Source organism: Didymosphaeria variabile, assembly GCF_027946475.1.
Source record: "Didymosphaeria variabile strain IMI 356815 chromosome Unknown scaffold_4, whole genome shotgun sequence".
Classification (NCBI taxonomy): Eukaryota; Fungi; Ascomycota; class Dothideomycetes; order Pleosporales; family Didymosphaeriaceae; genus Didymosphaeria; species Didymosphaeria variabile.
In genome coordinates, this window is record NW_026611623.1 from 1,944,272 (window position 1) to 1,957,919 (window position 13,648).

Below are 13,648 nucleotides of genomic sequence, written 5' to 3' on the forward strand. Positions count from 1 at the left end.
GGTGTTGTAGAGTGATTCGATTACATGTGTACATGTGCCCGAAGCAGATAGTATCAAACAGCGTACAGAGCCAAGAGTGCATAAGTCATGTTGAGGTAGGCCCAATTCTTATCTTTCTTGTTCATGCTGACCCCTATGATGCCATTGCGATCTAAGTAGAGGTCCTCGTCGATGCTATGACGATAAGTGCAATGAAGCATTGGGTGACAGCTCTGAACACTGATTCTACGGCTATGTCAGGACAGCGTTCCAGCGGTTCAAAAGTAATCGCAACGCGCCCCACATACCACGGTTTGTTGCTATTGGTGTTTACGATGATGTAAGACGAAGGTGCTGGTGGGTCACCTGGCTCCCGGGACGATGGGGTCGAATCGCTTCCCTTTCAGAGAGCTCTGACATGCTTGCCACTCTTTGGAGGTTGGCATTCAGACAGTTTGACTAAGCGCCTGAAGAGTGTCACAGTGTGGTAATGTGTAAGATGCTTAGCGTCGTTCCTTTCTTAGTGTAGGAAAGTACTTCCTAAAAATGTTAGGAGGAAAACTCATGAAAAGACCCGAAGGAAAGACCATATGAGCAGAAGATCGTAGCAGCATCATACATTGCGTATCAGCCTTGTCGCTAGGCTGATGCTTCTGCAAAGGGGTGCGGTATGTCAGATTAATGCCCACATTCAAGGCTAGCAATTCCAATAGGGTATGGCGTACAGAAAACCCCGCGGTCTGCAAGTGTTTGTCATGACGTACAGTCTTGCTCATCGCACATCTCTCCATCTCGATTTGACCTTTCCTAAGCACGTAGGCGAGACGAATCACAATCCTACGTTCATATGCTTCCAAAGATTATCTCTAGTCTCACATAATATATGTCGAGATCCTGGATGTCTTTAGTGAGAAGCGAATGCTCGCAAAGTAGATAGATCCAGGCACGGAAGTAAATTCAGATGTCGAGCTGGACTCCACTTCTCCCGGCACATCACGCCAATAATTGGACTTGGTTTCTTCCACACAGTAGCTCTGATTCCCCCTCCGCTGTCTTGCCTCCGCACCATCTCTCGTACATATAGTACAACTACAGAACAGGTCCAAAGGTCCTCGGACCCTCCGAAACATTTCGGAGGAAAACGACCCCAAAAGTACCATGCATTATGTTTGTCGGTTGTCATGCTCGCAACAGAACAAGAGCCAACCGCCCGCTCCCTCAAGCTCTCAAAGTACTTGTGATACAAGAAGGATAAAAGCCATCCATCCATTACCCTCATTCCAGCCAAACGTCGCCTTCCGTCCAACATCAAAGAAATCCCATGTCTCATTCCAATGCTCGTGCGCTAGTCGGGGTATTTTTGGCTAAAAATGTATGCTATACGCGTTTGAAAATGCAGCTCGCGGCGCTAGAATCGAAGGAAGAATTATCTAGCGAAGACCTTGACGACGCCATCGCCGCCCGCGGACACGACCAAACGGCCGTCCTGGCTCCAGACAACACTGCAGACGCCCTCACCACGCATAATGCGATGTGCGGTGATTTCTTGGGTGCAGATGCGCTTGTCGAGGGACCAGAAGCGTATGGAGGCGTCGTGACCGGCAGATACGGCTTCGCGACCATCTTTACTGATGGCGAGGGAGGAGATGGCGGATGGATGGGCGAGCATGTTGTAGGTGCATTGACCTGGGAAGTTGTTAGTTCATTCGATACAACCGATGGGTATGACTCACCAGAATTTGCGTCATAAAATCTGACGAACTGGTCTTCATGCCCACTAATGATGACGCCTTCCACACCTCCAGTGTTGCCCGACCCAGTTGGGCCATGGACAGCGCCCTCTTCGTCAGATCCGCGACCGGCATCTTGTGACGACGTGCCTTCTATGCTTTGCGAAGTCGTGACCACGGATGTGATACCTGTTGCCGGAGTGCCATCATAGGTTTCAGCGCTAGCCATGCCAATAAGCTCTTCGCCCGTTCGCGTATCGTATACTAGAATCGAAGCGTCCGTGAACGAAACCACGAAATTCTCGCCATTGGGCGAAAGAGGACTAATACATGTAGGCGAAGGATGCGTAGCTCGCTCGATGGTGTGTACGAGCATGTAGTGGAACGGTGTCGAGGTTGCTATACTTGGTTGTGGTGACGAGGGGTAGTTCGACCCTGATGTTACAGAATGTCTTCGACTTCCCCCAACACCACGGCGCGAGCCTGTCTGGGGCGAGACGAGCTGTGGAGGTGCGCTCACAGCCCAGATCTTGATAGTACCATCTGCCGAACCCGATGCAAGCAATACGCGGTCGGGACCGCCGTAATTGTTACAGTCCGTGCCGAATACTGAGTGACAGGTCGCCGGTAGTACGCACACAGTCCAGACAGCGTCTGTGTGTCCATCGAGAGTAGCTTTCGGGTCTACGCGACCTCTCTCCCAGACACGAATGGTAGCATCTTGCCCTCCGGAAAATATCCATCCATCGCCAGACACTCTTCCTCCAGTTGCGAAGGAGGCTGACGAGGGACATGCTGCCAAAGAAGTTACAATGCCGTCATGACCACGATGTGACCAGTATGGAGATATGTCCAGATCATTGTTCATGCTATGTTGGTTGGCATAGCTTGCCGGAATGATCCATCTCTTGATCATACCATCGTCGCCCGCAGTGCAAATCTCCGGCTCAGTGGGACTACCACCGCCGGTGAAAATGACTGACCGCACAACGTCAAGATGGCCACGAAGGGCAAATCGCACTTTGAAGTTTTGAGGATCTGATCGTGCACTCTGGCTGGTCGCTTCCCGTGCTTCTCCCTGGCTCGCCCGCCTTCGGTGTAGCTCTAAACTTGTTTTTCGCTTCCCGTGTCGTGGAGGTGATTTCGCGGGAATGTTGTTAGCGCTTGGAAAGGATTCAGTATCTGGTCTCCGCGGTAGCGTGACCTCCTGAGGTATTTCGTTGACAGGCTCTTCTTCGAAATTCCAGTTACCAGGATCATCTACTGTCACTGGAGTAATACCCGATGATCCCTCTTCCCGACTGGTTATCGGTCGACCCTGATTGTCAAAGGTGTGTGTAACCTTTTCCACCTGTTCTTCGGGCACAGAGATAAAGCTTTGTTGCGGTTGCTGTTGTTGCGGAGGTTGTGCCAGGAAATCGGCTGGTATGCCCGCATGAGAGGTAAGGGGTATCTGACTCGACGGTTCGCGGGTCATGGGTGGGGCCTGGGGATGGAATTGCGGTTGCTGCACAGCGAAAGAATGCATCTCTGCAGATGTAGGAATACTGGGTGGCTGGTGATTTGGTGTAGATGTGTTCGGCATCGTAGGTAGTTGAGACTGCATCTTCCGCTGGTGCTGTTGAAGATACAGATCCTCCATCGAAGGCTGACTGTGGTTGAGGAACCCAGAGCTACTGTCCAGTCCATGATGTCCTGGCTGAGGCGCAGGCTGAGCGGGGGGTGTCAGCAGATATGTTATCTCTTCCACGCATTTTGTGAGGTAGAGCTTCGACTTCTCGCGGAGGCTGTCCCGCTCGGCCTCAGCATGTTCTGAGGATCCCGGGTCGACATCGAGGAACGAATTGTGAGGCTTATTTTGAGCTAGAGTATCACATCAGTCAGCTTGGCCACGAAACGGGGAGCAGCACAACAAGGAGGTTTGCGCACGCTTTACAGGTCCCATACCACTCTTAGCATCTGCCTTGGCCTTGTCTTTCTTTTCATCGGCAGCGGATTGGGCATTCGCGCCCGCGGCACCCAGCTTGGACTTGGCTCGCTCGTTTTTCAATGCTTGTTCGAGCATTTGAACATGCCGATTCAGCTGGTCGTTCAGTTTCTTCGCGCTCCGGACCTCGCCCTCCTGCTTCGCGATTTTGGCCTTCATCTCGGCACGTTCGATGTCCCAGGCGTTTCGCGCACGTTCGTGACTGTGCCATTCCAACTGTAGGAAGCGCATAACCCCTACCAGCATCGGTCAGAACATATAACTTGCGACAGCGCGTTCTCGGCAGCGGTATCTCTTACCCTGCAGCGTGTACTCTGTCCCTGTTGGGCCATTGCCATCACCTCCGCCAGCTGCGCCTCCTGCATTCATGGCCGAGGGCGACTGCCATGCCATCGCGTCGCTCCTCTGTGGTTGTGGTGTGTTGCGTCGAACGGTTCCGCGGGTGTCAACATGCGGCGGAGAGGTGCCAACCCAAGTGATGAATAGCTGTCCGGAATGAGGAGCTCGGATCGGGCAAGCGCTCGGGCGTCTGGGGCAGCCACGAGTACGCGGAGAAGATGTGCAGGGCGTTCGGAGGGGCGCACAAGATGGCGTGCAGCAGCTTTTGAAAACACACAGGCTATCAGCGGCTTGCTGCTCGGAAAGGGAGACTGGGCGTCGTGGTGGTGCCCCAATTGCCAAGCGACCCTCTGTCCTCCATTCCTTTTTAGGATTAGCCCCGCATGCTTGCGCTGTCGGCTCGATTCCGTTTCCATGTACGATGAACATCACGATCACTGTGCTACCCGCAAGTCTTTTGTGCTATCTCTTTATGCCACAGTGCAACTGTCACATCATGAACGAACTGATTGAGGTCGCTATACCGCCATATAGAGCCCCATATGGCTGAGTCCCAGAACTTCGATCATCTGCCACCTAGGCGGGAAGCTGCATACGGCTCGAGTCCACCATAATGATTGCTTTAACTACCCCAAGAAACCACCAGGACACAGACTCTACGAATATCAGATTTATCCGAATACTAATACTCACTGACCTTTTGCGAGAGACCACAGCAGCATGCGCATTCTCTGGTCAGGTCTTACTAAACCATCATCCTGGGCGGTTCAAACGCCGCAGCAAGAACACTTTCGGATGTACTATGCTCGACGATCGACGATATGCATTACTAGCTAATGCCCAAAACCAGCACTCAGTGACCTTGGAACTACCTTGGTTCCAATCTCTTTTTCTAACACATGATCATCATCCACTAATGGTCTTCATTATCTTCAGCCTCTGCCTATGGAGCGTCTTCTTTTCAATCCATCAACCTGACATCAAGATATTCCCTCCTCAAAGGTGTTGGTCATTCAGTCATTGGTACAACGCGGCTAACAAAAGCATAATGGAGCTTTCTGGGAGCTTTGGCTAGGACAAGTCACATGGGACACTGATCGGAAACACTAGAGCTTGCTACAGCAGGAGACACAATACAAGGTATGCATTCCTATCGTATCTGCCAAAGGTCTGCCTTAGGTTTACTAATGTCCAAGTGTAGCGCCAGGTCTTGGACCCTCCAAGACCTCAAAGTTCTACCCGGCTATCACGTCACCAAGTGTTTGAACCCACCAACACCTTTCTACATTCATCTGTCTACAAGACATAAGCACTAGACTTACACGACCACCCATTGGGCAGGACTATCGGACCACAGTATTACGTTTTGTACGCTTGTTGCCTGTTCAGAACGCATCCAGTGGCGCCTTCTGCCAAGAGGCACCTTTCCCAATTCGATTAACGCGACTTTCATAACAACAACCATTCCACAGAAGAGCTCTCTCTCCACCCAGCCACCCCACCGACACCGACACCACCACCATCGAACGCGACTCGAACGCCGAGAATCACGGTCGCGCACCTCTATTCATACCGTTACAACAGTAATTCTTCACGGAAAACACTGCAAAGATGCCAGGAGGAAAGGTACGCGCCTGACTCGGGCAGCCACCCTCTGCGCGATGTAAGAGCGCTCGAAGCTGATGCGCTTCTAGGGAAAAACCGGTGGCAAAACGGGAGGAAAGGGAGACTCGACAGTTAAGACAACCAAATCGCACTCGGCGAAGGCTGGCCTGCAGGTAAGCACCGGATGCGCGATCACAGCCCCTCCTCGCACGAGCATGTCGTCCTTGTTGCGATGCGCCGCGTCGCATAGCAGCCCACATGCACTCACACTTCCGTTCAGTTCCCTTGCGGTCGCATAAAGCGCCATCTCCGAACCATCACCCGCCAGAAGACGCGCATCGGCGCCAAAGCCTCCATTTACCTCACCGCTGTCCTAGAGTACCTGACTGCCGAAGTCCTCGAACTGGCGGGTAACGCCGCCAAGGATCTGAAGGTCAAGCGTATTACGCCGCGCCACTTGCAGCTCGCCATTCGCGGTGACGAAGAACTCGACACGCTCATTCGCGCGACCATTGCTTTCGGAGGTGTACTGCCACATATCAACCGCGCTTTGTTGCTCAAGGTCGAACAGAAGAAGAAGGGCGCGAAGCCCATCGAAGCGTAGGAGTCCCAGAATGTTGAGCCTCGTTGAGTGGATGGGACTGTATCGAACGTCCAATGCGAATATGCGTGTGCAAGCAACCAATGCCTCATTAGCCACAACCTTGACGAGAGCCAGGGCATTGTACGGATCCAGGGGAACCCCCTTAGGAATGCGTGCCCTAGGACTGGGATTATCCGTCACATCCGATTGTTGTCATGTGTGCGGCGAGCGCAAGACGCGTGTGGCCTTTTTTTTTTTCCTTTCGCGATGCTTCTAGGTTGGTGGAGGCTACTGGGACAGGGCTCTGCTGCGTCACCTTTCTTTTGTTGTGTACGGCGTGTGTGGGTAGGTGTTAGGTTTGGGCTTCAATCAGGTTCCACCATTATGTAGTAGTAACAACAAACATCCCGCGTCCGGAGAACTCACTTATCTTACCTTTGTGACGTAAGAGATAACGCATAAGAAATGAAGCACACTGTGCGCTCTATGACGTATTCACATTTCTCTCAAAAACTCCTATTGCCCACCTTGACCGGATACCCTCCATGCCTCATCCAGCTCCATTCACGGAACCACCGGCGCAGAACTACCGCCTGTAGCCCATGATACACCAGACGAGAATCATGCGCCACCTCTACCATGCTACCTCGAGAAGTGTCGATAAACATTCTCTTAGTGCTCAACGTCCCTTCACCTGCGAAATGCAGTGCATGAACGTCCAGAACTCCCATCTTTGGACACCCAACAACACCAAGCTAAGCTGCGCGCTGGATGGTACAAATCCGAACAACTCACGGACCTTAGAGATAAGGAGTCTCGGTTCGCGACCGTATAGCCAGATAAGAACACGTTCTAGAAGACAACTTGAGCGCGAGCTGAATCATCATAGCATCATTACTGCAATCACATCGCGGGACACTTCTCTGCTTAGACTACGCAGCATCCCAGCAACAGCTACCCTTGGTCCCAGTGCTAGACACGGGCACTAATTACTCTCGCAGGTGCTGAGCGCGGCCGGGACAGGCACGAGAGATTGAATGGTTAATGTTGTAGTCGGAAATGTAGTTGAGGTTATCAGTGAAAAGGTAGGAAGAAATGTATGGTTGAAAGTGCAGGGTTGAAGGTGTAGGATTGAAACTGTACGATTGAAAGACGTAGAGATCATGAAGGTGGAATTGTAGCGACTATGATTAAAGTGTAGAGATTCCGGTATTGAAATAGTAGGGATTGAGATTGTAGGCTCACTAGTGGTACTATTGTGATGCATCGTTAGAGAGAAGACAAGCTGAGTTTATGTCAGTCGAAGGCAAGAGCGGAATTGTTCTAAGGAAAGCGATTCCCCAGCAGAGCTTCCTACACCACTAGGCAAACACCAAGGGCAGTATAAGATCAAGCACAGAAGCCCTTGTATTAATCACCCCTATCCTATTACAGTACATACAGTACGTCGACAGGTAGCGAGCGAACTGTCTCGTCTCTTCCAGACAGTGACTGAAATCAAACCTCCACGCGCCGATTCCACCACCCAAACTCTTGTCCTCCACCAGACTGTAAAAACATCATTAACCGCGCAAAAATAGATCTTCAAAGCTTTCAATCATCGTCAACTTCGACTCCAAGCATCATAAAGAATCCACCAATCGTTCATATATGTAAGTAAAGCGGAACACGAAGCAGAATGGAGAAAAAGGGGTTGAACAACACAGTGCCACTCCGCGACAACTAAAGACGGCAGACGACGGAGGGCAGAACGATGAGGCTAGGGGGAGAACGCAGGACAGATCGCGGAACGTGATCGGGGGATATAGACAAATGCTGCCGTTTCTCGGGATTCGTAATTCGTTTTGTCGCCCCAGCGATATGCTTTCGTGTGCGCATGCATCGGTCATTCGTCGAATGTGGATCGCAGTCGCAGTCGCAAGACGCAGTCGCTGGAAAAGACGTGATGTATGCAAGGTATCTCATCGTTGCGGATCGTGTCGAATGCAATGTCGTCGTCGTGTAGTGTGTTCGGTTGCGAAGGAAGAAGCGGTCGAAGAAAAGAAAGGTAAAACAAGTCGCATGTTGGGTTCGAAAAGCAGAGCAACGTTGATTCAAGGCACCGCACCTCTAGGGCAGCTTACTCATATTAAAGTAAGAAGCGGGTGCGATCGAAGGCGTACGCCCTTCAGGGGCGAACGTAGTACCAATGAGGTTCCTGTGCTAGCCCGGATACCCAACAAGCGATTACAGAAAAGACCAAACACGCAAAACCCTGATGCAGAAGGTGTGAAAACAATTAATACAGTCCAATAAGGAAAGGAAGCAAGCAGAAACAACAGTGGAGATCCAGTATATCCATGAAATGCTTTTTTCGGTGTACCCAAATTAGAAATGCGAGATCAAGAGCCCGAGCTCCGTCAAATGTAGTCTCTACTGTCGTAGCGTCATTCTTCGTATACGTCGTGAGAGTAAGGTCTGTCTCGAGCGAAGGCCAGGTGTACACGGCCGTAAACGTCATCATCTCTCGTTCAAATATCCACCCTCATGTGACGTAGGGCGAGCATGCGTAGTGCTCTTGAACATGTTCTCGTCGTCGAACTTCTCACTGCCCAACGAGGATCTCGACGTTGGACTGCGAGGAAAGTTCGTCGCTGCCACGACCTTGGTGGCCGTTCTGTCTGGGGCGGCTGAACCCACTGCCACGCTCTGGTACAGGGCCACGAGGCTGCCTTGAGGGACGGTCGTCGTAATTACCACCACCAAAGGTACGATGGCCGCCAATGGGACCAGGGTTGTCCCAGGATGTCATCTGTCGAAGCGAACGCGGGCTACCGCCTTGGCCGAAGCCTGATCCAATCTGCATGCGACCAAGCTCACGCTCGAGCAGGCCATCATCTCGTTGCGACATGGACGCTGTCGTCGGCGTTCCGTTCGGGTTCGTGGAAGAGCCAGTGAAGGACAAACCTTCCAGCGTAGGGCCTCCAAGGCGACCGATTGGATGGCTAGCTGTGGATGGCGCTGGCGAAGGAGTGTACGAGCGGAGATCGGCATATGACTTGGCAGCGCGCAAATTAGGTGCAGCTGCAAGACCACCAGGAGAATCAGGGAACCCGAGCAAACCGGATGCTTGCCTTCCAAAAGCACTATAGAAACCTTCCGAGGCACGAACATCACTGAAGTCCGTGGTTGCGGCACGGTTAAGGCCACGGCGCGGTTGTTCCGTGGCGTGGCTCGTTGACATCTGCGGCATAGGCGGGCTGAGGCCTTGGCTATCGTGAACCTTGAAGATGTGCAATTGGCGCTGCCCACTATCGCCTTTAGAGATATGAGCAAGGCCAAGTTGATGGGCCAGGGTGTGGACAATGCGTCGTTGAGGCGGAGACAAGGTGGATGGGAAGGTCATGCTGTCCCTTTCCGGTGACTCTTTGAAGAGAAGCAGCTGGGAGTAGAACTGCAGCACCTGGGGATCGTTCAGGTCCACTTCCGCCGAGGGATTAGTCGGGGACGGTCCTCCTCCTAGGTCGCGCTGCCACATACCAGGCTTTTGCTGGCGGAGCCCTGACACAGGGGAGGGAGAGGTCGCCGGGATGTGAGAAGCTAAGGAGCTGTATGATTGTTGCGTCTGCAGGGATCCACCCATGGGACGGTGCTGCTCCTCCAGTTGGCCTCTACGCTCACGCTTCTCACGTTCGATCCGTTCCCGTTCCGCTAGCGGCAGCATCTTCTTGTACTCGACGCGGAGCTTCCTACCATGGAGCTCGAAGTGATTCATAGCTTCGATGACCTGGGCCGTCTCTTCTGCAGTTGTGAAATTGGCGAAGGCCAAACCCCTGAAGACGCCGTTGTCGAAGTGGTAGTTGAAGGCATACGGCAGGGGAAGACGAAGCTCCGTCATCAGCGAGACGAGCTGTTCCTTCTTCACGGCGAAGGGGATGTTCTTAATTACGATGGCAGTAGGAATGAGTTCCTCGTCGACGTCCTGCGAGAACTGGTTTTGCTGCATGGCAGGGTTCAGCAAAGAATTTGGGTGACCATTGCCCAAGCCACCTAGCGCGAAAGTTGGAAGACCCTGGGGCTGGTCAAGCCATCCCTGAGAAGGGTCAGCGAGTGCAAAAGAATTTGGCACAGCATCACTTACAGCTGGCAGAGCACTGCGCCCGCCGCCGCGGCCCTGCTGCTTTATGCGGGAGGTAGCAGCACCGCCGAGCGAGCCGATGGTGTTCTGACCGAAGGGATTTGCGTTCCAGCCCCCTGCGCCCAGGTCGTAGTTGTAGGGAGAGTGGACGGTCGCATTCAGGCGGTCGTAGTTGCGCGGCTGGTGCTGGTAGCCTTGGGCGTGGTCCTCTGCCGTGTACAGACCGCCTGGCGGCAGCTGGCCGTATGCGTCAAACTGGCGGGAGGGTTGGCGGTGAAGGGTCTGCGGCTGGTGGCGATGGGAGCCGGGCGACCGCGACGAGGGCGGATCGTAGGCGGAGTACATGGTGCTGTGGTGTGCAGGATGAGGTGTGGGCTGGGCTGGAAGTCGAGATGGAAGGGAAAATTGACCAGGGCAGGTAGTCGTGCCAAGGCGGCGGCTCAGAGGGTCTGCGGACGGTCGCGGCGTGTCCTGGCCTTCGACTGGCTGGTGTGCCTGGAGCGGTGGAATAGGGGACTTGGGCGCTCGAGTGGCCACAGACGGCGCTCACAAGTCTATCTATGAAAGAGTGGGAAATGACAGGGCTGGGCCGGCGGGTGGGCGAGCCAGCTGCTCTCCTTTTCCCCTTTGCACACCGTCGCTGCGCGGGAGATGAGCAGCTGCAGTGGGTGGGCCGCAAACAGACGGCGTCAGAACAAAACACGAGGGACCGCACGCGTCGTCAACGCGAGGCAACAGTGGCGAACCGTTCGGGCAGCGTAGCAGTCGAGAGGGCAGCGTGCGCGTGCTATGTATGGGAAAAGAAGAGCTGCTAGCGGGGAGGGCGGCCCAGGTCAAGTCCTCGACTTGAGACCCGAGCATGCCTTCATTGGACAGCAGCCCTCATGTCTCTCGTCCTGCCCCTATCAATGACAGCCTCTGCCGTGCCATGGTACGCGTCTGTCTTCTTCGATAGTCTTGCTCACAAACCCCCAGCCGAGACAGCCTCACTCGTTACGGAGGCAGTGAACCATCGTTCTGCACCCACAGCATGGCTCGCGGGCTGCTTTCCGCTCTCTAGATCCTGGAGCCCGCCGCGCGCCCGCCATTCACCCGCGACTTCAGGCGGGCCGTTGCGCTCGGGGTGCCCCCTAGTGCACTTGTAGTTCGCTGTTAGCGACCGCATCTCCTTCTCGCAGCTGCTCGCATTCACTCGAAGCATGCCGTGACTCGTACCGTCATGACAGTTTATTTTGCATGCTAGGCGCGCGGGGCTGGGATGCGCCGTGGCCTGCAGCGATCAGCAGGCATTCCAAGCTCCGGTCTTGCCACCAAACAATGTCCCGTTCGGTCCGTCCACCTGCCACGCTGCACCGAGGATGGAGTCGGGGCACCATGGGGCATTGGCTGCACATGGGAACCAAAGGGGCGGCTGTTCGTTATTGCTAAATGTTCTCGGTTCGCGCCCTCTGATTGCTCCGGATTCGACGGCGTTGTAGCCACCACGAGGTCACATTCATCGTTCAGGCTCAGACATCTGCACGCGCACACGGAAGCAGTCACGGCGCGCGAGGGGACGGTTGCACGGCAGATGGCACTTCTGATTCGATTCATTGTCTGTCCTAGCGTGACACAGCTGTCGTTTTCCCTTTGCATCGGGGCGCTGCCGACCGCTGACAACCCGGCGCGAGCTGTCTACTCTTCCAACTGGCGGGACACGATGCAAGGATCCTTTTCAACTCGCATGAACTTTCGCTCACGTGACACTAGCGAACGAGTGAGCGTCGTGCCCTTCCATCTGCGCTGCACGATTGACTATACGAAGCATGGTATTCTGCAGGCCATCGGACCGTCTGTCGGACGAGACGTTTGGCTGGACAGTTGAGATGCATGTTCAACGGTGCTGAAGTACTCTGCGGCTGGTGGCAGTTCGGTGTATAGTAGCACCGTGTAACCCAACCTTCTCAAAACGTCGTCTTGAAGACTGCTCAATCGTCAAAGTCGAGCAAACGACTCCACTCTGTTTCTCCTACGCGACGGAACTCGGCGCCAGCCGCAAATTGCCCGCCCTCGTCCCAAGCCTGCATAGTCGCTGTGTCATAGGGCCCGTTGATAGCGCCTTCTGGTGCGCTCAGCCAGTGAAACTCCCATGCAGCTTCGGTAGAATTAGGATTCTTCCAGTCCTCCCCTGTCTCGCGCTTGTATGCGCGCATAATCATTTCGCGGGGTTGATCGTAGATGTCTTCGACGCCGCGATCCGTCAAGCGGCTGGCGCATTCCGTTATGGTATCGATTGCCTCTTTGGCTTTGGCTGCCGCGGCTTCCTGTGCTGGGTCAATCTCGACATCCATTTCTTGGTCTTTCTTCTTCTTGCTCCAGTTGCTCGTCTTTTTCTTCTTTGGCGCCGCTTTTCCATGCCGTATCAGAGCTTCCATCGGTGACTCCCCGACTTCCAGGTGCTGGATCAACGAAGAGAGTACATCGCTGGTTACGATGGAGTCTTCCTGCCGCTCACGTTCTCTCCTCTCTGCTTCGAGCTTTTCGTGAGCTTCTTTGGCCTTCCGGATGTCTTTCTTCGAAACACCTTCTAGCCATGAATCCTGGGCGGCTTCCGGATCAAATGCTTTACGGACGTAGTTCCCTGCCTCGTCGAAGCGGCCTTCTTCCTGTTCGGCTCTCATGTTGAAGGCATCCAGCTTTGGTGCATGATGCTTCTTGCCACCTGCTCCAATCTCCTCATCCATGCCAGGATCGAGCGCATCGCGCTCTTCATCGTCGCCTTCCTCGCTGCTACTCTCTACCTCTTCTGTTTCCATGCGGTTCTCTGCGTGAAAATCGACTGCAACATGTCCTCCTCCCTTGCTAGATTCCTCCTGCCCTTCTATTTCATGGCTATCAAGAAAGCGCAACTGTTTCTTCTTCTTATCTCCGCGCCGTGTATCTTCGTCTTGTTCATTGTCTTTCTGGTCCTCCGCGAACATGTCATCATCATCGTCTTCATCTTTGGGAGGAGCATATTTTTTGTTCCTAGCTTCCGCACGAGTGTCAAAGTTTTCTGTAGAGCTATCCGAGTCGTAGCCATCGATGTTCACAGCATTGCGCTTTACGCCGGCGCCGCCCTTGCCAATCACATCGGCTTCCAACGTCGGATCCTCTTCATCGTCATTGTCGGGCGCTAAGGTAGAGGGGTTTCGCGGGTCGAAGCGAGGTTTCTTCGCGGAGGGTTCATCTGCGTCCAGGTGGTGGGTTCGTGTGAAATGGTCCCCTGCGCGTTTCGGCCGGGCTGCCGAAAATGGTCTGGACGAGCTGGCCATTTGCGTCGCAATCAA

General features: G+C 53.8%; 4 protein-coding genes across 4 annotated transcripts; 1 reads left to right on the top strand and 3 right to left on the bottom strand.

Moving 5' to 3' along the window:
• Positions 1 to 1,405: 1,405 nt before the first annotated feature.
• On the bottom strand, positions 1,406 to 4,065 carry ADI1_2 (1,2-dihydroxy-3-keto-5-methylthiopentene dioxygenase; the record flags this gene model as incomplete). The annotated part of the gene is made up of 4 exons (XM_056214315.1): positions 1,406 to 1,665; positions 1,713 to 3,572; positions 3,639 to 3,932; positions 3,996 to 4,065. The coding sequence occupies 4 exons, from the start codon at positions 4,063 to 4,065 to the stop codon at positions 1,406 to 1,408; spliced, it is 2,484 nt and encodes an 827-aa protein (XP_056071582.1).
• Positions 4,066 to 5,646: 1,581 nt separating this feature from the next.
• On the top strand, positions 5,647 to 6,244 carry HTZ1 (histone H2A.Z; the record flags this gene model as incomplete). The annotated part of the gene is made up of 3 exons (XM_056214316.1): positions 5,647 to 5,661; positions 5,730 to 5,813; positions 5,921 to 6,244. The coding sequence occupies 3 exons, from the start codon at positions 5,647 to 5,649 to the stop codon at positions 6,242 to 6,244; spliced, it is 423 nt and encodes a 140-aa protein (XP_056071583.1).
• Positions 6,245 to 8,807: 2,563 nt separating this feature from the next.
• On the bottom strand, positions 8,808 to 10,685 carry PIN4_2 (Peptidyl-prolyl cis-trans isomerase pin4; the record flags this gene model as incomplete). Its single annotated transcript, XM_056214317.1, has 2 exons — positions 8,808 to 10,295; positions 10,344 to 10,685. 2 exons carry the CDS (start codon positions 10,683 to 10,685, stop codon positions 8,808 to 8,810), a joined length of 1,830 nt encoding a protein of 609 aa, XP_056071584.1.
• Positions 10,686 to 12,307: 1,622 nt separating this feature from the next.
• Positions 12,308 to 13,633, bottom strand: N0V89_005541 (uncharacterized protein; the record flags this gene model as incomplete). The annotated part of the gene is made up of 1 exon (XM_056214318.1): positions 12,308 to 13,633. The coding sequence occupies one exon, from the start codon at positions 13,631 to 13,633 to the stop codon at positions 12,308 to 12,310; it is 1,326 nt and encodes a 441-aa protein (XP_056071585.1).
• Positions 13,634 to 13,648: the final 15 nt, after the last annotated feature.